The sequence below is a fragment of the Perna viridis genome, chromosome 4 (assembly GCF_037379345.1).
Source record: "Perna viridis isolate PV_CMFRI_1.1 ecotype Kerala chromosome 4, ASM3737934v1, whole genome shotgun sequence".
NCBI classification, from domain to species: Eukaryota; Metazoa; Mollusca; class Bivalvia; order Mytilida; family Mytilidae; genus Perna; species Perna viridis.
Window position 1 is genome coordinate 21,905,003 of NC_142448.1, and position 26,462 is coordinate 21,931,464.

The 26,462-nt window shown below is 32.4% G+C and overlaps 1 protein-coding gene and 1 long non-coding RNA gene across 9 annotated transcripts in view; one reads left to right on the top strand and one right to left on the bottom strand.

Annotated features, from left to right (window-relative positions):
- The window catches only part of LOC148619317 (cilia- and flagella-associated protein 337-like), a 48,366-nt gene that overhangs the window by 20,362 nt on the left and 1,542 nt on the right, over window positions 1-26,462 (top strand). For 3 of the 7 annotated variants that reach the window (XM_088579062.1, XM_088579061.1, XM_088579059.1), the window contains 21 exons: window positions 6,583-6,832; window positions 7,211-7,357; window positions 8,928-8,990; window positions 12,422-12,650; window positions 12,982-13,028; window positions 13,276-13,413; window positions 14,462-14,728; window positions 17,144-17,335; window positions 17,513-17,776; window positions 18,091-18,255; window positions 19,453-19,605; window positions 20,270-20,454; window positions 21,172-21,315; window positions 21,884-22,020; window positions 22,320-22,465; window positions 23,145-23,315; window positions 23,726-23,798; window positions 24,033-24,190; window positions 24,490-24,516; window positions 25,116-25,220; window positions 25,567-25,716. In XM_088579062.1, the coding sequence (XP_088435188.1) occupies window positions 6,583-6,832; window positions 7,211-7,357; window positions 8,928-8,990; window positions 12,422-12,650; window positions 12,982-13,028; window positions 13,276-13,413; window positions 14,462-14,728; window positions 17,144-17,335; window positions 17,513-17,776; window positions 18,091-18,255; window positions 19,453-19,605; window positions 20,270-20,454; window positions 21,172-21,315; window positions 21,884-22,020; window positions 22,320-22,465; window positions 23,145-23,315; window positions 23,726-23,798; window positions 24,033-24,190; window positions 24,490-24,516; window positions 25,116-25,220; window positions 25,567-25,716 (3,211 nt within the window). Of the gene's footprint in view, window positions 1-710; window positions 1,300-5,053; window positions 5,189-6,582; window positions 6,833-7,210; window positions 7,358-8,927; window positions 8,991-12,421; window positions 12,651-12,981; window positions 13,029-13,275; window positions 13,414-14,461; window positions 14,729-17,143; window positions 17,336-17,512; window positions 17,777-18,090; window positions 18,256-19,452; window positions 19,606-20,269; window positions 20,455-21,171; window positions 21,316-21,883; window positions 22,021-22,319; window positions 22,466-23,144; window positions 23,316-23,725; window positions 23,799-24,032; window positions 24,191-24,489; window positions 24,517-25,115; window positions 25,221-25,566; window positions 25,717-26,462 lie in introns of those variants that run through there. The other 4 variants (XM_088579064.1, XM_088579065.1, XM_088579063.1 and 1 more) reach the window with 4 other exon arrangements.
- LOC148619318 (uncharacterized) lies at window positions 8,836-12,466 on the bottom strand. Of its 2 annotated transcripts, none has more exons than XR_015921571.1 (4): window positions 12,329-12,466; window positions 11,868-11,981; window positions 11,280-11,422; window positions 8,836-10,230 (listed from the first exon to the last, which is right to left on the bottom strand). It is a non-coding gene; the product is annotated as an uncharacterized LOC148619318 (long non-coding RNA). The 2 variants fall into 2 exon arrangements; XR_015921570.1 differs by having other exon boundaries at window positions 8,836-10,265.

The window sequence follows — 26,462 nt, forward strand, 5'->3', positions numbered from 1 at the left end:
TTTTTTCATTGATTTTGAGGTCAGAAGGTCAAAAACCTATGTTTTTTTCCTTTTTAGAGTTTTTTTCTAGATGTATTAGACCACATAGGGGTAGGGGACAGGGGATGGGATTAAGACCACATTGGAGTAGGGGACAGGGGATGGGATTAAGGGATTAATGTAGTTAACTTGTTCATTTACACTTCACATACTTTTAACTGGCAAATGCAATATATTTGAAGTAGTCACAGAGGTTTGCTTCAAATGAGAACTGTCACACCTTTTATGTATAAGAGTAGATGTATTTTACTCAAAGCGTTTGACACATAGTGCATAATTAGAGCTTCAAGAGAATTTCTACAGCCTGCTGTATAAAAAAAAAAAACGTGCATTGACTTCAGACAAATGTTGATCAAAGTACCCTACTTTTGGCCAGAAATAGCATATAAATGTTTATTCTATATTCAATGTTTAAGTTATGTCAATAGAAACATGAGTTTGTTCACAATTTTATTTTGAGATGATTACCACCTCTTCACTGCTTTCAGAATTGAAATTTAAAAATATTAGGCATATTTGAATAATGCTATCCAATTATTGTCATATAAGTTTGGTACTAATTATATGTCACATTGAGAAACCTGCTGATTAAATGACGATTTTTGTTTTTTTGTTGTGAAGATCTTTATTATACAAAACAATAAGATCTGTTCAGAGAAAGGCAGTGTATTGTTAGACAGAACTTTAAAAAGACATTTAACTCATAGTGACATTTTTCTTATGGTAAAATGGGGCTATTGAATGGAAAATGAACGGTTGAGATAAAATGTAAAAGTATTGGTATAGTTAGATAAGACTTGAGAAAAGTTGCTCCGTTAAACACTTTGATTAGTATGTTATTTTACCAATTAGATTTCTTTCATACGAGATGGAATTTTTGATTCGATTGAGAAGATGTTGTAAATATGATTTCTGCTTATTTCGGAATTAAGTAAATTATGAATGTTATAGTGCAGACTTAGCAGCAACAGAGAGATTCTATTAACACAACAATGGCTGAATTATTCATAACATTATAAGTACTTTCACATAAAGTTGGATTTAAATGCCATTTTTTTGTTGGTACTTGATACTGTCTTAAGACCATCACTGAAGAGGATTTTACATTTGGATTATTAATTGAACTCATAAGGAGCTAGCAATAAGAAATTTGTGACATTTATGAGACAGTTTTCATCAGGAAATTTCTATGGCAACAATATCAGTTGTTCCTCCTACTGCGGAGGGACAGAGGAAATCTGTTTCATTTGATAATGCAGGGTAGGTTTATTACAAGAGGAATATTTTTTTAGGAAAAAAAACTAAAAGAATATTACCATTAGACTGGAACATGAATACAAGTTTCACTTACATTGTAAGAGCTGAAATGTTTACTACCTGCCCCAGAAAAATATAAAAAATAAATTTGTTCAATTTTGACAATTAATTTGGTTATATTTATATTAACAAATTCAAGATTAAATTGATCTTGTAAGGCTGGAGTCAACTAAAATTTTTCTCCACATATTTTGAAAATAGAACCTGGTAGCATATAGTGCTTGTGTTATCCCATGCATGAGTTGACAATATGGTCATTGGAAGTTTTGGTATTTTCAACTTTTGAAAAAGCCTATTTTATATTTAAATAATTCTATCACAACATACAAATAAATGTAATGAACACTGCAATTGTTGTAGTGATTCAACAACTGAGTGGAAACAGAAATAAAACAAAATTAAAGGGTTTAAAATGGTATTCAGTAAAATACTTTATCAAATTTTAATTCTATTCTGTGGAATGTTTAATTAAAGATAAAAGTGTTGATATAAATTACTAGGTAAATAGTAGCCAGCACTAAGTCTTTCAATCTAAATCATTTACACTTTTATAACTATTTCATTGTCACTGCATACCTGTTGGTCTTCATTTAAAAGATTGAAATTTGTAATATAAGTTACTATTTCTACCTTGAAGAGTCCTACAGGTTTGTTACTGCAGCTTGAGCAAAATAAGATACCAAATATCTACCAGAGATGACTGCATTTAGGTTGTCAAACAAAAAGCTGAGTTTGAGTTGATGAAACTGTTCTTTTTTTTCATTTATATTATAGTTGTATGAATAAAACAACAATAAATTGTTCAGTATGATGTTGCATTGGTTTTATATTACAATGAAACCTGTCTAAATCTCCTTGGATTTTAAAATTGGTTCAGTATACACTAGTGTTCAGTTTACTTAGGTTCAAAATACATATGAATTGATACATAGGGGACTTGAATTAATGTCTGCTTTAGACAGGTTCAAAATACGCTTAAAGTGATACTAAGGGACTTTGAAAAGTGTGCTTTACACAGGCAAATATTTTTCACATGAAATTAATCTTAATTGAGCTTCACATAAAATTCAATTCACCTGAATTTCATGTTTTGACTTGATTCACCGTAATTTCACTTGAGCTGTATCACAAAGTTTTTTTGCTCAGTTCAGGTGAAAATCAAGTGAAATAATTTTTCCTGCTTTAGACAGTTATTCAGATTATTCAGTGTTGAATTTAGAGAGGTTTCATTGGATATGGTTTTACACATCAGTTTTGGTAGTAGATGGATTATCATTTAGGTCATTAAATTAAATCAAGAAAGAGAGGTAACATTTGACCTGAAATGTTTTGCTTTCTTTACAAAAATTGTATAAACTGTACCATGTGACTACTGACTAAGATTACAATTCATTTTGACAGCAGTGAGTGTTAATGTAGTTATTGTTAAACACATGAAATATTTTGGTTGAATTTTGAAATGACCATTAATGGGAAAGTTGAAAAAGGCTTTTATATGTTGTATGTTGCCACATTATTTGACCATATTGGTATGATCCTATGTATTATTTCGATGGTTGTTATCTGTATCCATCATTGTCGGCAAACATAAATTGTATGAAGATGTTTAAATATGAGTTTAGTCTTACTTAATTACAGTGCTTATCCCTTAAAATAATGTTTGTTCTGTTCAAAAAGAAATGTATGTAAATATTAAATTATAGATATTAGAATATTACTTATCACAAATCTAAATAGTTGGCCTGTAGGACATACCTGCTTTCTATTGATGAGAAATGATAGAGTATTTTTTATGCAAAAAGCTTTCAGAAATGATAAGAGTATTTTTTATTCAAAAAGCTTTCAAAATATGTATTATGGTTGCTGTTTTGAAGTATGTAAATGAAATTTTATTTAAAACAGAATTTTTAAGTAGTGACACCAATTGTGCACTTGTGATGTCAAATTCTATTAACTTAGTGGGTGTATTTCTAATTGGTTGGTTTTCAAAGGAAGAAAGTAGACCTAAGAACTGATGAGTAGTCATTCAAATCTTTTAAAATAGATTTCTTTAATGTCTTTCAATTTAGATCAGCAATACACATCTTTAGAGAAGATAGCTACCATAATGCATATTGCAAAAAAATATTTGTACATTTTCTAGTTTACTAGTATTAGATGGAAAATAATTGATATTTGTAAAGGGTATTAAAATGCATGTAGTACAGTCTAAAGTGTCTGTAACAGATATATGATACAATCACCTTAGAGCCTTTAGGCTGCTCTTTACACACCATGTTTTCAGGATGTTGTCTATGAGCCACCTAGCTGTCCATGTACACACCATGTTCTCAAGAGTTTGTCTATGTGCCAACTAGCTGTCCATGTACACACCATGTTCTCAAGAGCTTGTCTATGAACCACCTAGATGTCCATGTACACACCATGTTCTCAAGAGCTTGTCTTTGAGCCACCTAGCTGTCCATGTACACACCATGTTCTCAAGAGCTTGTCTATGAACCACCTAGCTGTCCATGTACACACCATGTTCTCAAGAGCTTGTCTATGAGCCACCTAGCTGTCCATGTACACACCATGTTCTCAAGAGCTTGTCTATGAGCCACCTAGCTGTCCACGTACACACCATGCTCTCAAGAGCTTGTCTTTGAGCCACTTAGCTGTCCACGTACACACCATGTTCTCAAGAGCTTGTCTATGAACCACCTAGCTGTCCATGTACACACCATGTTCTCAAGAGCTTGTCTATGAACCACCTAGCTGTCCATGTACACACCATGTTCTCAAGAGCTTGTCTATGAGCCACCTAGCTGTCCATGTACACACCATGTTTTTAAGAACTTGTCTATGAGCCACCTAGCCGTCCAGGTACTCACCATGTTCTCAGCGGCTTGTCTTTGAATCACCTAGCTGTCCATGTAAACATCATGTTCTCGGAAGCTTGTCTATGAACCTGCAAACTGTCTTTTTACACGCATTGTTCCCTGGAATTTGAGCTACCGGATTGCATTGTTCTCATGAATTTTTGTTTGAGTCACCTTGTTGCCTCCTTACAGACAATGTTCTCTTGAGTTCATTTTTGTGTTCAGACTGCTTGCTGACTCCTGGATATAAAAATAGGAGGTGTGGCATGATTGCCAATGAGTCATTTGCCTTAAGCCTAGCAACAAACAATTTAACTTCTACAGGTCACCACATGGTCTTCAATGGTGGGCAAAACCCATACCATAAAGCAATCTGTAAAAGGCCTTAATAATTAAATGAAGTGAAACTATTCATAAAAGACGAAAATCAACTTAATCTATAGAAAAAAAATAAAATGAATAATATTGTTCTTATTTTAGTAACTGATACATGTAAAAAGCATTTTTTCATATCTTCAGCACATTCCCTTTTTTAGATTTATGTTCATGATGATGTCTTGGCAATAAAATCTCTTTTGTAGCATTGGTCCTTGAAGTATTTCATTGGATGAAATTAAACAATTATCAGTATTGATAATAAACTTGTTGATTAGTTTATGATTTTATGTAGTAGTTAGGATCCTATAGTGATTGTTGTATAATTGGTTTTGGTGCTGTGTTGGAGATGTTGTTAATGACCATTTTGTTTGTTGTGTCATTAAGTTTCATTGATTTTATACAATATAACCTTAATAGCAGCCAATATTTACTGAAAAGGGGAATCAATATAGTCCATGTTTGACAACACAAAAACTTTGTTATTGTGCAGTGGTGATAGATCAGGGAATTCTTTTCTTATAAAAATGTAATTTCTTTTTTTTTGGGATTAAGTTAAAAACTTGAACAATCAGGATGCTTGGCATGAATTTAAGGTATGAATTTTGTGATTTTATCTATGCATATTTTGTACTATTTATATAGCAATGCTAAGGACATGATAATAGTACACTTTAAATATTTATGTGGCACTTTATGAATCTTTAGCTGTTCATCTTCAATTTTATACCCCAACTCTTAAGGCTTTACCTTGCTGGTCCATCATCTTTTTGTTGAATGTAGCAAAATCATATTTGAAGTTTTTGTTTACATTTATCTCAGCTGCTGCTGGATCAAAATAAATTCCATGATTGACAATTAAGCTTGAAAAATTAGTAAGAAGTAAAATGCTATTTAAACTTTAAATTTAAGAAGAAAACTCTGAAGTTTTCCCTGGTTATTTTCAGTTTTAGTTTGAATGCTATTTTCAGTTTGATATAAATATTAATGTTTTTTTTATTAAGCTATACATTTTGAAAAGTGTAAAGTGGCAGTAAGATGCTGCTTAAACTATCTAAATTTAAGTTCTGAAGTTAACTCAGGTTTTCTGATCCTAGATATTTTCAGATTTAGTTTGAATGCTACTCTGAAAGTACTTTTATTTGTAGGTACCGATTTTTGTGGTTATGGGGAAAATTATCATTTCGTAGATTCCTGAATTCATGGATTTGACAACTCAGTCATACAAATGAATGGAAAATTTCCCTTTCATTGGGAACCAAATATCATGGTTTATTAAACCCATGAAAACCGCAAAAATGGGTACCCCACGAACAATAATACTTTCGCAGTGTAAATATTGAAATTTTTTTATTATGCCATACTTATTGAAAAGTGTAAAGTGGCAGTAAGATGATATTTGCCCAAGTTTGCCCATCCTTCTATCTATTGTCTGTCCATCTTCATATCTTAGACAATTGGATGGATATCAAAGAAACCATACACTATTGTGACAAGGGTCTTGTGTATTTATGCTTTTTGTTTCATCTATTGATTTGAATGAATTTAAGTTTTCCAGTAACCAAATGTTAACAAATTTTTCATTGAAATCTAACCACTTTAGTGTTTAGTTTCAGTGATAAGTCTAAGAATGTCTGACTAGAGAAGCAGATGAAACTTTATCCTTGAATGCCTATCTTGAGTAGATGAAACTTAACCACTTTCTTGTTTAGTTTCAGTGATTAAGTGTACCTGTTAATCTTTGGAACAGCTCAAGTGGGAAATTTTGTCCCATTGACACTCTCATGTGGGAAATATTTACTTAAGGACAAATTTTTATTTTTCACAGAAAATGTTATAAGTTAAGTAAAAACCTCCCACAAATCTTACTTTTTTATGTGGCAGATTCTAAATTTTTCATTGATTTCTTCAAATGTGGGGGATTAATAGGTATGGAGAAGGACAAGATCAACCAGAGAAGCTGATGAAACTTCATCTCTTTCCTATTTAGTTTCAGTGAGAAGGACAAAAATGCCCGACTAGAGGAGCAGATGAAACTTCACCACCTACAGGCTCTAATGAAGGAGTTCCTCAGCTTTAAACCAGATGGTGTTATTGTACAGGAGGCCTCAAGTTACTTCCCTTCTAAGATCAAGGAAAGAGAACCTGGAATGATGAATCTACAGGAATTTAAATCTACAGTGTCTAAAGTTCTAAAAACTAATGAGTACGATGAATATCTGGAGAAACTATTTTTGAAGGTATTAAATCGACTGACAACATCTTATACTACATTAAATGGTAGCATACTTTTCAAAACAAATCATATAAATGTTGAGTATAAAACTTTAGCAATTTTGGTATATAATTGAGAAATTGTAACTTAGACTACAAAAAAGTAAATAGTCCTGTTTTTTTTTCTGTGGTAAATTTTACAATAAGAAAAGCAGAATGGTGCAAGATCTATATGCTGGCATAATCTACTCTGTGAGCATCAGTAGTTTTTTGAAATTATTGAAGATTGTTTTTTAGTTTAAAATAACTTGATTTATGGTACTCTTATCTGATCATTCCACTAAGTGTATGTTGTTTATCTGGACATTTTTTGTGGTTTTGATTTTGCTATATATTTTTGACAGCTTGATTCGACATGTAATGGCTACGTAGACTGGAATGAATTCTGTACATATCTCCTTCTACTCTATAGAGAGAATGACTACATGAGTACTAAGAGGGAAATCCCCTTCTTAGCTGAGGCAAAAATTACTCATGTAATACACAATAGGGTCAGTATATATAATAAAATTTAGGTTACAACTGATGTATGAAGCAAGTACATTCAAGTTCTTATGGAAAAAGTTGTATCTACTTTGATATGTTACGTGTTGATATTGTTTACATGAAGTTTATGTTTTTTCAGTTCGATTAAGAGATATTCTGAAAGTAGCATTTTTTATTAAACAAGGATTCACCCTCAACTTGTAGTAAAGTTTTGATCGTATATTGTATCAAAGATGTATATGGATTTTATATCCATGATTTGCGTTGTCCTTTTTCCATCTGTCCATTTGTCTTGTGTGAAATTCTATGAAACTTTATGCAAAGGCTGGATATAATATATTAAATGAATTAAAGAAAAACTACGGTATACTTTAATACTTTAGTAGAAAACTTTTGAAGTTTAAAAGTTAAGGTATTATTTGATGTTCATAATGTAAAATTTAGATTAATTCTCATTTGGAGATAAGCTGAAGATGATGTGTCCTTTCATGAATTCATGTAGATGTTTCTTCTTTAAAGCATATTATACTGTCAGCAATGTTTCATAGTCTCAAAGCCAGTTTGTGTGTATTTTTTCAGTTTCAGATTCTATTTTTGTGATCATAATTATAGACCCTTTTGTGGTAAGTTGATGGGCATGCTCAATAGACACTTCCGCAAGGTAGGGCTTGGGTAGAACAATAGAATTTCCCTTCGAAAGTGAATATTGAGCATGCTGTATGCATGCTTGTCAACTATTCCACAGTTAGCACAAAAGGGTCTATATCATGCTGAGTGAGAGTAACCTTGGTTAGAATTTTACTGCAGGAATAGTTTTGTAAAAAAAAAAAATTGATTAAAACTTGCATGTCCCTTTGTCTTGTGGAATTTTATAGCTGTCATAATTACCTGTAAATGAATTGAGATAATTTGAACATAAATAATTCAACAACAATTTCTATGCCTGGTAACAAATCATTACTAAGTCTCCTGCATGGCAGTTTATGTATATTGTCAAATCTTTCCTCATTGAAGTACTAACAACTACAAAAATTGGTGGACACAATTGCATTAAACTGTTTCTTTGTATTGCTCAATAAAGGACTGTCAGAATAGGATTTAGACATCCTAACTGTAATGTAAATATTTAATCAAATTTTAATGTAATTTAAAATTGATTATTGAAAAATATCAAATAACACTTGAAAATAGAAATATGAATGAAATTCAATTGGAAAGGTTTGGTATGGAAATGATACATCAATAATGCATAATGCTTCGTTTTATTCAATAGTTTAGCCCTTTTATTTATAATCGCATCTTCAAAGTGATATATTATGGTATACAAATGTCTGTCTGTCTGTACATTTTTAACATGTTGAATGCTTAGTGCTATTAACTCCCAATGTACACAGCTATCAGTTTTGATAGTGTTACAGTCTGTATACTTTTTGGTCATTAGATCTATTTAAGGTTATTGATACTTAAAATGAAAAGAAGATCATGAGTTCTGCTCTTGTTTTATTGACAGAGATTAAGTGAAACTATTGTTTACCCCATAACAACATTATTCTGACCTTAAAAATCTGTTTTCAGCAAGAAGTAACAACCAAGATGATTACAGTTGATAATCCTACTAGATATGTGTCATTTAGTAAGGTTAGTACCCAAATACCATTTAGTAAGGTTAGTACCCAAATACCATTTAGTAAGGTTAGTACCCAAATGCCATTTAGTAAGGTTAGTACCCAAATGCCATTTAGTAAGGTTAATACCCAAATATCAGTAAGGTTAGTACCCAAACACCATTTAGTAAGGTTAATACCCAAATACCATTTAGTATGGTTAGTACCCATATATCATTTAGTAAGTGCCTAAATACCGTTTAGTAAGGTTAGTACCCAAATACCATTTAGTAAGGTTAGTACCCAAACACCATTTAGTTAGGTCAATACCTAAATACCATTTAGTATGGTTAGTACCCAAACACCATTTAGTAAGGTCAGTACCCGAACACCATTTAGTAAGGTTAATACCCAAACACCATTTAGTAAGGTTAATACCCGAATACCATTTAGTAAGGTTAATACTCAAATACCATTTAGTAAGGTTAATACCCAAATACCATTTAGTAAGGTTTGTACCCAAATACCATTTAGTAAGGTTTGTACCCAAACACCATTTAGTAAGGTCAGTACCCGAACACCATTTAGTAAGGTTAATACCCAAATACCATTTATTAAGGTTTGTACCCAAACACCATTTAGTAAGGTTAGTACCCAAATACCATTTAGTAAGGTTAAATTGATTAATTGATTGATTTGTTGGTATTTAATGCCCAAGCAGCAATATCTCAGCTATAATGGAGCATGTAGCATGCCAAGGGGTACCCCATTCCACCACCTGGGGCACATAACCCCGGCTAGGGTTCTAAGCACTATTTAGTCACCTTTTACGACAAGCTTAGCGCTGCTGCAAGCCTATATCTTTTGACTCCCAGACCCATATGGGGCTAGTAAGGTTAGTACTTAAGCATTGGAAGTCTCTGTCATTTATAAACAGGTTTCAAGGTTTTGTGACATGTGATGGAAAATACAGTATCAGTAAACATTCATAGTGCATCCATACCACAAACCAGTTGTTTCCTACAAAGGTTTTACTTGTTGAAATTAATCTGCAAATTTTTAATGATTGGAATCATCTTGTCTGTCTATCAGTCAGTCTGTCTGTTACACCTTTTTGTAACAGATTTCTCAGCTTCTATTGGGAATGCATAATGGCAACGCCTCCTGTTTCCAGGTTCCTTGCTTATCTACTTCCTGTTTACCATTAAATTGTTGAGTGAAGATATTCTTAGCACAGGATAAGGTGCAACATCTTGTTTCAGTTGGTTTTAGCGCTAAAAGGAGACAATGCCTTTTTATCACTTTGACCCTAAAAATTGATATGAAATAATGTTGACATTTGGTGTGAACTTTCTGTAACCTTATGTTTTCAAAAGGATTAGCTTACATATACAATGAATAATATAGACTGAGGTAAATAAAGTCAATATTTATAAAAGGATCATGTCTAAAATTAAATTCATCCACATGATTAAAACCATTTATTTAAATTTTGTGGTGATTTAATATCAAATTTGATACCTAAGGCATGCAGAAAACACTGATCTTTTATTTAATTTGTTGCTTTTTTTTACTTTCAATCACCTCCTCTTAGAAAACAAAGTAATTGATCCAGAATCACACCAAGTTATTTCAAGCTACTTTTCAATAAAAACAATACTACTTGAAAGGTGCCTACAATATCTGTACTTGGTTACCTGTAACTTAGATAATGTCCTTATTCATTTTGATTGTGTGATTTTATGACATGTATAGCAGCATTAGGTACCTTTTGTTGAGTATAAAAAACTTTTCAATATTATAGATCATGGAGATATAGCCATATTGTTATTTGATATCAGATACACTCGAATTATTTAAGAGTCATGATCTTGTCAATTATAAGAAAATAATTGGAAAGACAGCTTTTTTTCTCAGATACAATATTTTGAATCAAGCCAGTCATTTTGTTCATGGTTCTAGCTTTGTTAGCAATTTTAAGAAGCTTATGACTGCCATCTTAAGCAGTATCAGCATGTATCTGCAAAGTTGTATTTCCAAAATACATACTAATCATCAGATTATCTTTTCATCTTTTTGATTGAATGGTATTAATTTTGTAATCCTGTTTACAATATTAAGAGTAATACTGCTTATGAGGTTACTAGGTTACATGAGCATGATGTTTTCAAAAAAATATTAAAAATACTTGGTGATGTTACTGTTGATCTCCACCTGAAACACTCCTGTAAACACTCTAGATTCATCATTACAAAGTTTTTTCCAAACTTGAAAAATGTTGTACCCTACTGAAGATAAGTCAAGTCATTTAAAGTTATCATACCTTTCTGTAGCAGTGTTGCAGGACTTGGTAAATATAGTTTCAAAATTGAAACTGTCTGTGCCTTGGTAAAAGCAATTTTGATCTTGTACCACAAAGTAACTGAGCCACATGTAAATTATGTGTCTGCCTGCTAGTACATCCCTCTGCAACAAAAAATAGACAAATCTGTTTTAAGACCACTAGGCTAGTTGTTTCCTTTTTCTTTATTCAACAAATACTTGATAGTCATTATGGGACTTAGATTTTATTACGCCATCTTTTACCAAAGATTGGGGTATATAGGAAACACTCTGTCTGTACCTTCATCAACTGCTCCTCAACCAAGCCAGGAGCTATGATAAAATTTTATAGGAAGGTTAGGCATCATATGTAGAGGAATGTGGCTATTGTCTGGTGTGTGCATAGGGATATAATCCAACTTCAAGGTTTTTTGTGTTAATACTTTGTAAGTGCAACTCCACTCAAAGGAATTAGATGATTTTATTGGAAGGTTAGGCATTTGTAGATCTGCATGAAGGAATTTAATTGTTGTCCAATACCTCCAAATGGAGATAACTTAACTTCTAAGTCCATTTTAAGTGTTTTTACCTTGCTTTTGAGTCTATTCCTATTTCTATATTTACATAAGGTCTTGTGCAGAATTCCATCAGGACCCAAAGATTTTTAGTTCTACTGAGTTGTTTGAAGCAATCATTGTCTATTCTGGAACAAAAAAAAAAAAACAGTTGTGAAAAAGTATAGAGAAGTAAAGATGGTGGGGTATGATTGTGAAACAACCTTCCAAGTAGACATATACATGTACAAAGGTAAAAAGAAAACAACAAAAGGGTACTTTCTCCATATAAGTCAAAAGGTAACATGCAATAATGATTGATGAGAGACACCAACATCAAAGGTTTATACAGAAAGTTCATAATTTACTCTGTTTAGCTAAAGGTGACTTTGTATACATACCAAAACAGCTGAGGGATGGATATAATAAGTTTCAAAAACTAATCAAGTAATATGCTACCAAGTAAACTACATGTTGAAGTAAAACTAAATATGACCTTGAACTTCAAATCAATCCTGGTTTTGGCATTATTTATATGAAACAATAATTCACTGTAGTATGTGTTTCACCAGTATGTGTCCATTTTTAGGAAGGAGTAATTAACATATGGCATCCACACATGAACTTCCCAGAGAAACACATAGTCATGGTGGATGAAACCACTGAACAGACTAATCAGAAACGTCGTTACAAAACTTGGATCACTGATGCTGTTTATATGCCTAACTGTAATAAGATAGCTATTGCAACTACAAGTCGAGATGTCAGATTCTATGATTGCTCAACAAACCAGTATTATTTAGAATTCCATTTACATGGTAAATTTCCATTGTATTATTTAGTTCTTCTAGATTAAAGTTTTGAATGAATTAATTTCAGTTAAAAGGTTCAGCTAAGAAAATAAAAAATGATGTTAAGACGGGTAAACAGTCTTTTTTTTTCATCTGATTCAGTATTTTTATCTTGAAAATCCTTGTTAATTAATTTCAAGCTTTGAGCACTACTTATAACAAATATGACAAGCTCTTGTGATTAATGGTAATTTACAGAAACAGGCAGGATTTAGTACATGCAACGAGCATGGCAGAGTTGTAAAAATGTTGATATAGGAACTATGTAGGAGATTTACATTTCCTTTTACAATTTCAGCTATGACAGATGTTGCTAGTTGTTTGGATTATTGGTATGATCCAAAGGTAAGTCACATATATAATGATATCAAATCCAAGTATTATATTATACAAAAACTATATTTGAAGAATTGCATATATCAGATTTTTAACTAGTGATGAAATTAGCTCTGGTAATCACATTTGTCCAACTGGTTTGTGGAAGAGTCCTTACTTCGATCCCTGTAGTAGGTAAAAATTAAATAATTTGTAAATATTGCCACTGTCTGTTGATATGTGTGACTACTATTGAACTTATATATATACTTTGCAGTACCCTAACAGTCCATCTCTGCTACTGATGGGAGTGGATTCTGGTGCCATACATCTACTGTACTTCCAGAAACCTGTCACAAGACTTTTCGCCACAACATTTAAAAATGAAAGTGGTGTTGTCAGAGTCCCTTGGAATGTAAGTAGCCTTATCTTTCAAGGTATGACTATCAATGATAGATGTTCCTCTTACTGGAAATTTGTTTCCTTTGTGTCAGTTTTTCTTCCATCAGCATAACTAGATTTTTGAATTGTTTACAAAAAAAAAATACAAATAAATCAGGAAGTGTCTTTGATGTCGAAAGTTACTTAATTCAAATAACAAGACTTGAATTTTCCTTGATATCCTGGATATCAGATATTAATTTTATATGAGTTCATTGGTATTCAAAGTTATAAAGATGAAATTCAAAGCACAGCACAATAATAGTTAATTTTCACATTAGATTATGGTATGAAGTAGATTTTTCAAGCAAGGAAGAGTTGACTACTAATTTTTTGCCATTGCTTATGAATTTAGCATGTAAGATTTGGATGATCTCTTCACAGAAAGTCTACACCTTGAATTGTGAAAAAGCTATTTTATTATTATTTTATGGACAAATGTCTAAAAACCCAAACCAATGAAATGGAAGATTTGCTTTTGTCATGTTATCAGGGAAAACTAATTTCTGACATGTACAATTTTCAATTAAAATCGAGGATGTTTTAAGTACTTCTGTAAGAATGAGGCAAAATGTACATAAGGTGTCACACATGAAAAAAAAGAAAAAAAAACACGGAGATTTTATTGTGATCTCCAAGAAGTATTAATTAATACCTTATAATCTTCAGAAATAACCATCAAAGTGTTTGTAAAGTTTGCCTTTTTAAGATATTGATAGGTCAAATTTAGTTGAAATGCACTATGGAAAAAATTTCCAGCACTTTTTCCCTATATACTAGTAACCTGAAAAAAAATATCTATGTCACAGATGCTTCAGGATAAATTTTGATAGTTTTTTGGTTGCTCACTAGATGTATTGAATATATATTTGAGGCAAAAAAGACGTAATTTAGAAAAATGGTGTGCCATCATTGACAAAAACTTACCCAGAATGGTACTTAAAAAGCAATAAAACAAGTCACAAGCTACAAAAAATTGTATTCAACATCCATTCTGATAATCATTGTTCTTGTGATTGTAGAAAGTAGCAATTACACAGGACAAGGAAGATAAAGAAAAGGAAGAAATGAGAACATACATTTTATATGAGAAAATGTACCATGAGAAACCAAGAGTTCCACCTAATTCTATCAGACAAGTTAAATATATACCTGATAAAAACTGTGTTATATCATCTACCAGTAGTTCAAACAAATCATTAGTGATAGCCAATGTTACTAACAATCTGAGAGAAGCTAAGGAGGTGCCTGATAAAGTTTTTAAGGAATATGTTTTTAATATTGATAAGGTGAGAAGTTAATTAATTTTAGTGAAGCCTGTTTAAGCTGAACCCTGTATAATCTGAAAACTGTCTAAGTCAGACACTTTTTAAAGTCCCTTTATATCAATTTAAATGTATTTTGAACCTTGGTAAACCAAACACCTGTCTAAACCGGACCAATATTGTAGTCAAATAGGGTTTGGTTTGGACAGGTTTCACTGTGCTGATGTTATTTACTGTACTTTCAGAACATTTTGTAAAGTGTACAAATGTGGTTATTTTTAAGAATATTTTTTTGCATAGTCTGAATTATCTTTTGACAAAGCGGTGTTAGCTATGTTTGAATTTGTATGCTACACTAGATCATGGAATATGGAAGAAGACATGGAGATGGTGCAAATGACATCATTTATATTAGTAATATTTTCCTAACATAGCTTCACTTGCACTGTGGAAGTACTATTTGTTCGTGGGGTACCAATTTTGTTGTTTTTAGTGGGAAGGCCAATCCATGAAATTTGGTTCCCATCAAATAGGAGATTTCCATTGATGTGTATACTCAGGGTTTTAGCTAGGATTTTGAGGGCTTTAGTCACTTTTGCGTAAAGCACAAACAACATATTATGGGCAGCAGATTTTTGTAAATAGTCAATAGTATCATAAACTATATAAAGACATAAACACTCTTAATATATTTATTTTTATTTTAAGTTTACAGACACAGACACAACAATAAATATAATAATATGTTATAATTAAATATATTAATACAATATAATATGTTATTTTCTATAAGAAAACGTGTGTTACATGATAAAATAAAATAATTACTGTTAGAAAAACAGGTCTTTTTAACATCATGACAAAGCTTTGATGCATTAAGTCTAGAAGTAGTTACTATTTGACAAAAGCTACTATTATGGTATGAGAAAATTCTCCTGTCCTTTCCCGAACACCACACCTCAAAAGTCCTCTTCAACCTAAAACTCCTCAAATCAGAAGGATGGAGACGAATCTTTAGCAGAGAATAGACTGATAAAACCTTGAATCTGTTGCTACGATACATGTAGGTCTTGATCAGATTGTACCTACTAAATGCCCTCTCATGGTCACCAGATGATAAAGCTGAAAATAGACAAATAGAAAGGAGCTTGGCCACATTGGCTAAGTCATTTTGAACTCTGTAAGTGGTTGCTCCGTGATGTCTTACTGCTGGGTGGTAATTTTTTAGTAACCTTTGACCCCGGATCATGAGTCGCATTGAAGAAGTCCGTAATCATTATGATTCGTTTCAAGAAGAAAATTTTACCTGGTATTTCGAAATACAGTTAAAAAATGTTACCTTTAAACTTGGTTGCAATTAGCCATTAAGATAACATTTTAACTGATTATAATTTGAGCCATATGCGAATATGTTATGACATACGGTAAAAATGTTAAAAATTGCATATTAAAGCACCGATAACTCCAGAACCCTCGATAATGTCTTCCATGTAAAAAGGAGTTTTGTTGACGTTTCGTTGATTAATACTTCCTAACTGTCCGGCATTGCGTTAAAATTAATTGAAATCCATTAAATAATCAGTCACACATTGGAGACACTGTTTTTAAATTTCTAAAAATAGATAGCTATATATATGTGCGAAGTTCGTGAAGGGTTTGTTTTTTATATGGGAGTAAATATCGGTCTGCATCCATTAAAGATCGAAATCGTTTAAAATGACCAATTCTTAGATTAATTATATATTAGTTATATTTTAAACGTACTTAAAATCGGAAGCGTCTCGAGTCATCTTGAAGCTTTTTCCGGCGGTCGAAAACAATTGGCTGAAGACGAGTGAGAATCCCAGGATTATCTTTTGTGCTCCTAATGATCAAAAGATTGATAAATTAATTGTTGTTATTTTGAAGGATTATTAACGATGCACATATGAGGCTTTCCAGGTTAACAACAATAGAATGTATTTCACACCTGGTTGACCCGGTAATTACCAAGCGCGGCCGCAGGGTCATAAACTTGTCAAAGCGTTAGGCCAGGTGAAATTGTGTAACTTTCAATTGACAATTTTCATCAACTTTTATATTAAGGTGATGAAATTGTTGAAAATTTATCTGAAATGCTTTTTAAATGGAATTTTTTTATACACTTTTCAAATTTTAAGTGACGAAAACAATCTAAAATATTTTGGTCATCTATGAATTCCTTTCATAAATGGCAAAAATGACGAGCGCTAGCTAAATCACTGGTATGCAGAAAACCTGAAAACCACAATTCAAGAATGCACAAACTTGTGTTTCTTCCTTTATCCACGAAAATTGGTATCCACAAATTAAAGTACTTTCACAGTAATTGGAAATCAGTGATTTTCATAAGTTGTTGACTTGTATCACTATAATATAATGTTTAAAACTATTCATTGTTATGGCAATGTATACTTTTAGGGAGTAGAGTGTTTTGACTTCAATAAGAACCTTAACCTGTTAGTAACTGGTAGTTTGGACCATCTAGTGAGACTATGGAACCCTTATGTACCACACAAACCTATGTCTATTCTGGAAGGTCATGCTGTTGGGGTCATTGGAGTCAAAATTCATGAAGGATTGGTACAAGTGTTCAGCTACTCTAAGGATGCTGTAAGTTGTTATTATGATTTTATCCTTTTGATAATACATTTTTGATAAAAAAAATTAAGAATGGATCAATGGAAGGTGACATAAATGGGGTAAAAAATCTGGAAGCCAAGTTTTACATAAAAAATGGCTTCAGGTCATAATTACAGTTTGAAACTAACATTTTTGATGTTTGATCAGGTTGTCAAAGTATGGGATATAAAAGAACAGTCTTGTCTGCAGACCGTGGCTCTAAAGTTCCCAAACAGTATTCATGGAAGAATGCCTGAACACGGACAGTTCCCAATCCATCTACAATGTTCTCCCCAGGATGCTCTCCTTGTGACATGTAATGATTATATAGGGATGTTAAAGCTAGGCAGGACCAGTCAACCAACTACATCACACACCGTCACTCATGAAACTCAACTCTGTAGTGCAATATATAACCCATTCTTTAAACAGGTAGGCACATATTTCAATGATTTTAAAAACTATGATGTTTTGTTTCATTTAAAATATTTCATCAATTTGATACTAGAATAATGTACATTAAAGATGCAAGTGAGAGATATTTGCAGTAATTACTAAAGATTAGTATTTCAACAAGGTTTGTGGTCAAAGGGGGGATAATTAACTACTGTGATTTTCTGGTTGTGACAGAATGTGATTCTTCCAATGTAGAGGTACGGGAGCTTGAGAGTGGTAACAAGTCTGTTGTATTCTCTATTGCTCATACATGTAGTAACAAGGAAATAACATGTATTGTGTAATTTCAGGTTGTGACGGGATGTGATTCTTCCAATGTAGCAGTATGGGAGCTTGAGAGTGGTAACAAGTCTATTGTATTCTCTAATGCTCATGGTAATGAGGAAATAACATGTATGGTGTTTGATGAATCATGGCGACGACTGATAACAGGGGCTAGAAATGGCACAATCAAGGTAGATGAATTTAGAAAGAAAAGTTCAATTGTTTTGATGTACCTTCCATAAAAACAAAATCTCGTGCTTAAAAGACCTGTTCATATCAAAGTTTCATATTACTTATCTCTGCTTCCTATTTTTTGAAGCTACCAAAAATAAGCACTGACCACTGTCAAATTGTGAAATCAAGCGTAAATAACTGTATTTTTTGGACTGTAAGTCGCTTTGGTGTGTAAGTCGAATTGCCAAATTTTGATGAATAAAATGTAGACAAGTCAAATATGCCAGATAAGTTGAGGGTAAGACATGTGCATTTATATTGTAGGAGATCCAAGTTGAGGGGTTTGTTTTTTCGCAATATATTATTCCAGTGATGTTACTTGATGTAGTATTTCTGAATTAAATACATATTTGTATTTTTGTTAACGTGTACGTTGTCTGTGAGTTCAATTATTTTTATTGAATCATGTGTCAGTTACTCTGAAGCCTCAGATCATCATTGTAATCATGTCAAGCGTGGGCACCCAGGTGTGAAATTAGCGGGAAGTTTGATTAATAGGTATAATTATCAGCGGTAGTTCATAAATAATTTTACCTGTTATTTCGAAATACAGTTAAAAAATGTTACCTTTAAACTTGGTTGCAATTAGCCATTAAGATAACATTTTAACTGATTATAATTTGAGCCATGTGCGAATATGTTACGACATACTGTAAAAATGTTAAAAATTGCATATTAAAGCACTGATAACTCCAGAACCCTCGATAATGTCTTCCATGTAAAAAGGAGTTTTGTTGACGTATTTTCTAGAGTTTGTTTATATATTTTAATGGTCTTAAAGTTTTTGTGAACATCATCATATTCATTCATAAAGGATAGTGGCAATGATCAATAATCTTCGAGCTCAATCACCAGTTTGACTGTTTGAGTAACAGCTTTCGTTGATTGCAGTTTACCCAAAATTTTTAATGAAAGCAATCAAAAACAAATGAAATGAATGCATTGTTGTGGAAGTGGAAGTGGACGATAAGTTGAGGCTGACACTTTGCTAAAAGTATCAACTTTAAAGTCCACAAAATATGGTAATTTTTAAAAGTGATTGTTTGATTTTTTTCACTTCGGAAAAGTCACTATTCTTTTATTTTTTCATTGCTAGTCCGATGAGACAATGCCTGTAGTTTTTAAATAATGATAAGTCTTGTATGATTTTCTAGGTTTGGAACTTCCAGAATGGTCACAACCTCCATAAATTAGAACCTGAGGAAGAGGCTGAGGTTACAGGTATTTTACCATTGGTTGATATGAAGATGATTGTAGCTGTAGGATGGAGTAGGAAAATTACTCTGTATGATGACTCAGACCCTGATGTAAGTATTGTACTAGTATGAGTACCAGTCTATATAATATTCTGACACTGCCTATGGTAGATGTGATTCATGGTGTGGAAAAACCAAACAAACAATGCTACATACTTTAGTCCTTTATTCATATTTGTATTTTTGAGGAAATCATACATTAATCTCCCTATAAAGTCAACCAAAATCAAACCAAACCAACAATGATAACTCTTGCAAAGTGCTAATTTCATACACAATATATAGTGCAACAACAGAATGAAACTAAGATTTGTTATGTGATGCTGTGATAATCATGTGGAGTTTTATTAAAATTGGAAATACATGTATAGTACTTAATGCCTTATTGTATCTAGATTTTACTGTTAAATTTTTTTTAAATTTACTTTCTTCCAATTTTTCTATTTTTTTGCTTACATTGTTGACCTCATGAAATCAGGCCTATTATTTACAAGATATTTGGTTCAAAATACATAAAATGTCAGCAAATGACTTGTAAATCAATTTGATAAGCTTAAGTTGTCAAAGGTCATTGAATTTTTCAAATGAAACATATTTTTTAGTCTTGGGTATTACTTGACTGAGTGTAAAGGTTGAATAAGGGAAAAAAATTAAAATGCAAAGAAAATTATATAAAGATTGAAATAGATACTATTAACTTGTCTTATTACTTCAGAATACCTATGTAGCACCTAATTCTGACTGGAAAGGAGGACAAATCCACAAGGATGATATATTGACCTTAGACCATTGTCCTCCATATCTAATGGCTACAGGTGGATATGATGGAGAACTGTGTGTGTGGAATTTGGAGACTGAGAAGATCTACCTCCGTCTTAGACAGGGACAACAATCAGATCTGTATGTATAATCAGACTCCTGTGACCTATGGGAGAAACAAAAAGGTGTTTGGCCAAGAATGATATTGTTACCTCATATCAAACATACTCAAATCTGTTGGTGTGTGAAAAAGATGAATATTTCAGGCTATAAAGCCGAGAGTAATCTGTAACTTAGGGGAATTTTTTATTCAATTGAACTGTAAATACCAGTGTATTAAGTTATACCTTTGCCCTAGCTTTGATCTAGACACAGAATAATGATTTTGCTTAATATTTGAGAGTATCTTATGCTTTATAACCATTATTATCTTACTATGTCATTCTATTCTGGGGTAGCATTAATTAGTTTGTATTCTATTGGTAAAACAATTTATATATATCTATATCTTTGCAATGAAACCTGAGTGTCACCAATCTAGAATGGATCATTAACCTCGTTAAACCAGTGACTATCACCAATCTAGAATGGATCATTAACCTAGTTAAACCAGTGACTGTCACCAATCCAGAATGGATCATTAACCTAGTTAAACCAGTGACTGTCACCAATCTAGAATGGATCATTAACCTGGTTAAACCAGACATTCTTATGTCCCCTTAAATAGTTTTTGTTTCCTAAACACTTTCCTAGACCAAACAGATTCCTCAGTCTCAAAGAAGCGTGACCTAGACAGGTTTCTCTGTATCTCAGTAGTTACTAGAATTAATAATTATAGTATTATCCCCTCCATTGTAGATCTAAAGCATTAGAGAGTTTACAGATGATAACTAGTCAGAACAGTAATCTTAGTAGTAATCCATCCACACAGAATGGGCCTAGATCCCGTCCCAACTCCCGACCAAACTCTCGTCACAGACGATCTCATAAACTGCCTCATGGGTAAGTTCTATGATAATATGCTTCTAACTCTCTACCAAACTCTAACTGTCATGAGGGTAAGTACTTGAATACTATCCCCCTAATTTTCTACCAAACTCTCGTCACAGACAATCTCTTTTAAACTGCCATTAGTATTTGAATACTTTCCTTCTAACTCTTTATCAAGCTGTCATCACAGCAAACTCTCATCACAGACAATCTCTTATACTGCCACAAGGATGAGCACATGGATACTATTTTTACTCTCAATCAAATTCTCATCACAGAGGATCTGATAAACTGCCACAATGATAAGCACTAGGATACTATTCTTACTCTTTAACTTCGAAAATATAAGTACTGAGATATAATTCTAACTCAGAAACATAGTTATGTTTAAGCATTCTTTTTATATTAACACTTAAGACAGTTTTGCCAAATCCATGCTTAAGAAATTCTACTAGCTATACGGAATTATATTTCTCTTTAACATTAAATATCGCTGACTACACGAAAGAGAACTTTAACAGATGGTTTGAAAAAAAGTATGCTGATTGTTTTTTTTTTTTGTATTTTTTTTTTAATTCAGACAAATAGCTCCAGTAGATAAAGTATTATTCCTTAAGAAGAGAGTACCAGTACGGAACTCTGATGGCGCTCAGTTGATATCTAGTGAAGCTGGTAACATCATCTGGTGGTCATTGTATGGTACTAAACAGAAAATAGGTCAGTGAATAATTATCAAAAAATGTTAAGTTCAGGAATTGAATATTAGATGAATCTCATTGTCTTGTTATTGTCTGATGTATAACACTAAGAAACAAAAGTACATGTATCTGAAGCATGTAATGTGAGATTTTTGTTGCATTTGAAATTTTAAAAAGCTTCTTCAGTAAGGCTACAAATCCATAATGTGATCTTTAATCATTGCATGTGAAACCCAGCTATATTTTCAAAAATGTCTGATCATTTGCAATATTCTTTTTCAACAATCAAGTTCCACATGTGGTTATTTTCTACAACAGGTTACTTCTATGCCCCTGATGAAAAGGATGAATCTGTCTTGTCAATGTGTACAGACCCTGATGATACAAGGCTTTTCACCAGTGATACTGCTGGCTGTGTAAAAATCTGGGAAATCAAAAACTACTGTCTCAAAGCAGAGGACAAGGTATGGCTATAGCAGTTCTTAAAATTTTTTTCAACAATAATATGAAATTGCTTGTTAGAAATAACATCAGGATTCCAAGCATATCCTGATGCTTCCTGTTCATTTCCACTAGTTGTCTAACTAGCTGCAAAAGCAATACATAAAACAAAATATATAAAGAATTTAATAAGGTACGAATTTACAATTCACATAGAACACTTCAAAATTAATATGCATATACCTTCAATAAGTGTTTATAAATTGCCTCAAGGCTCTCAACTTCTTATTTTTTGAGTTTACTCTAATGCTTTGATTAAATTCCTTCACAAAAATTTTAAATGTGTCAGTTGCATTTTTCGTTGCTCTGATACATAATATGATTTGTATATAGAGAAAACTAATTATAGTTAGAAAATAGTTAAACCAGAAGTACTCTTTATCAAAAATTGTATATCCAAATACTAAATGCTTTAGCTTAATTCAGTTCTTAAAAATATATTATTCTCATACTATACAACAAATATATCAAAACCGTGTGAAACGTTTCTAGTATTTTGTTTTAAATGCTAGTAAATTATATTCTAGAGTGGAATGTTTTGAAGTTCATCTTCATAATAATGTAAAATATTAACTGAAATTGCCTTTTTCTCAATCAACATTTTGGTCTGTTGAGTGTTATGTATGTTATTTTTCATTTTAGAGAATTAAGGCCCCTCCTCCTCTTCTAGATCAATGGAAAGCCCATGACTGTCCTATAGTCAGTATAGAACACATCCATCATGAGACAGGGGAGTATCTGATCACTGCTTCAACAGACAAAACAGCTAGATTCTGGAATATACACGGACATTATATAGGAACATTTGGTCAAGTAGGTCACTCCGTAAGGTAGTGAACATTACAGGGATGATTTTTCTGCATTTTAGTGGATTTCCGCTATTTCAAATCCGGATTTTACCGTTACAATATTTTTTTTACTGTATATTTACGCATGATTTTGCCAATTTCTGCTTTGCTTGTAGACCTCGTAAAATCATCCCTGACATTACATAGGAACATTTGGTTGAGTAGGTCACTCTTAAATATGAATATGTCTTAGATTTATATACAGAGTTTTAAATGTTGAGATTATTTAGATAGGCTTTTCAAACTCATTCCTGGTTATCTGTTTTATACTGGAGCTGGAAAACATATAGAACTGAAGTGTTTTTCATGCTCAAATGTTACTGTCATTATGATTTTATTATTAATTTACTTTAAATTATTTGGTCTTTGTTGTAGAAAAAACCCTGGAATCTAAAGGACCCAAGGACATGGATGCATCCAAGGACTCCTTGGTCGACATCATCCTCAGGTAATAAATTACTGACTATTTCATGATAATCACTGGGCCATTTGGAACGACAATGTTTATTCTTCAAATAATCTTGTAGCCAGTGATATTTACCACAGTTTTAATCAAGGCTTACACAGAAACATACTATTAAAGAATCTCTTTTTTTCTTCTTTAAAAAAAACCCCAAAAAATCAAAAAAACATAATGTAGTTTTTTATTTATTTGAATAATTATTAAATGAATTTATTGCAGACAGGTCCGATACTATGACAGATAAAAGTGAAACAGAAAGTAAGAAAAGTCTGACAGAAACAGATTCTGTTCTCTCAATGGATCTAAAGAAAATAAGGAAGGAACTGAAGGAACCAGATGAACAGGTTGATGTCAGTGCAGTCATGAGAGATAGAGAGGTACAGATATTTCTGGAGTGATTTGTAATGCATTATTTACAGTGTATTTATGTTTTATCACAAGGTAATATAGGCCATAGTAAGTTGTTCTGTCAAACCGTGACTCGTAAGTTTTCACTGAAAAAAGGATCACAGGACTGGGATGATAAATTTCCTCAATTAAAATTCATCAAACCAAGAAAATTAAGATTCATAACCACTAGAGGAATTACATCACTAATGTTCAGAGTAACAGCAAGTCATGTGCTTTCACAGAAAAAAAAACAAACTTTATTTTTTATTGCAATATTTTTTATTAGATGGTAAAAGGCAAAGAATCTAAAGAGGTATCCATTATTCACATAGAATGGCAGTCAGCTAGACAATCACAACACATGCTATTAAACTAGTCAGGTCACATGACATGTCAGTCAACTATTCAGTCACATGGCATGCCATTAAATTAGTCAGTCACATGACATATCAGTCATCTATTCAATCACATGGCATGCCATTAAACTGGTCGGTCACATGACATGCATATCAACTAGTCAGTCACATGACATGCATGGCAAACTAGGCAGTCACATGATTCACTAGACATTTTATGGCATGCATAATTTATTGTCCCTCACATTACAGTAAATTAGATTTTCACTTGTATGCTATTTTTTGTCACTCACTAATTAATACATTTGTATCAGATATCCCTTCCACTCATTTACCATTCATACACAATATTTTTTGGTATTATCATCTTTGGGTAAAGTTTGGATGTGAATGTCACTAACATTTACTACAATTTTAAATCAATATTAAATATCCATGATACTGAACCTTACTGATTGCACAATGATGTATTTTATACCTCATTACGATATCTATATTGTTGCATGTCCTTTGTGTCTGTTTATTGCACACAATAATGGTTTCATTCTGCACACAGAATACTGTAATTGGAGCCACTAAAGGGGACCAGTTAGACAGCAGTATTTTAGCACCCAACCTTAAAATCAGGTCACAGACATTCACCCTTGGTGATAGGTCAAAGGTAACATAGAATTAATTGACCTCAATGTAGCACCTATTGCACTGTTCCACCATGTGATGTGTAGTCACTGCATGTTATTGTGTTATATTTTCTGCAAGATTTTTTAATGTGTCCTACGATATATAGTATTGTAATTTATTTGATGACATGATTAGTGTCACATTAAAAAAGAATTGAAATATACACATTAAATATAAAATACAAGAATATTAGACTAGTGTTTTAAATTGCAGTACAACACAAAAGCAATAACTGAAGAAAAAAGCCTTTACACTGTAAAAGATAAAAATCTAAAACCATTTAAACTTGTTTTAAACTCTTTCATATTATGATAAATTTTCTCCAGACAATACTGGGAGCAAGAGTAACACAACATCTACAGAATGTGAAAGAAGCAAGAAAGGAAAGAAGGAAAAAGTTTGGTGAAGATATTGACTTCAAATCCACCATGAGATATGGCAAAATCTGTTCACCATTCCAAGTCGTTCAAACTAAGGTGAGTAGGAAAAAGTCTCAATTCCACCATGCAATATTGTAAAATCTGTTCGCCATTCTAGAGTACATAGGATAGTTTGAACAACTTCAAATCCACAATGATTTGTAGCAAAATCTGTTCACTATTCTAAAGTGATAGGGGAGAAGGTGAAGACAACAAATGTTGGCTAAACTGGCAATAATATGGTACAGATGTCAAATTCTTTGTACATGGTACTATTGATAAACAGTTTTCCAATAAAGTTATTTAAAGTAAGGCTTGAAAAGTGTGAAATCAAGTGAATCACCATTGCTCTGTTCGATGTACATGCAGACATCTCTGGTGGTTCATATAGTTGCTCTACTAATCTGCTTACATGTAGCTCAAATTTGTCCTGTATTTTAACTTCCATTACTTGTATCAAAACTTTTGACATTTCTAGTTACAAGATGTCAAGCTCCAAAACGGCATCTGACGTTCGAAATTCACTCTAGACACTGCAGCCAGCCCTCTCAGAAAATGCAAGAATCTTGCAGTCAGGAAAAAGTGAATGATCTTATGAGACATTATCGGATTGTCATACAACGTTTTATTTGAAAAGTGGCCAAAAATTTCGCAAGGCCTGTCTGCAGCAGTTAGTTAGAGATTGAACGAATGTCTGCCACTGTGTAGAGCTTGACAAGATGTCTGTTCATTGTTCCTTGATATGCTTTCACAAATTGTTTGATTAAATATGACTTCAACAGTTTTTAAGTGCCATAAATCCT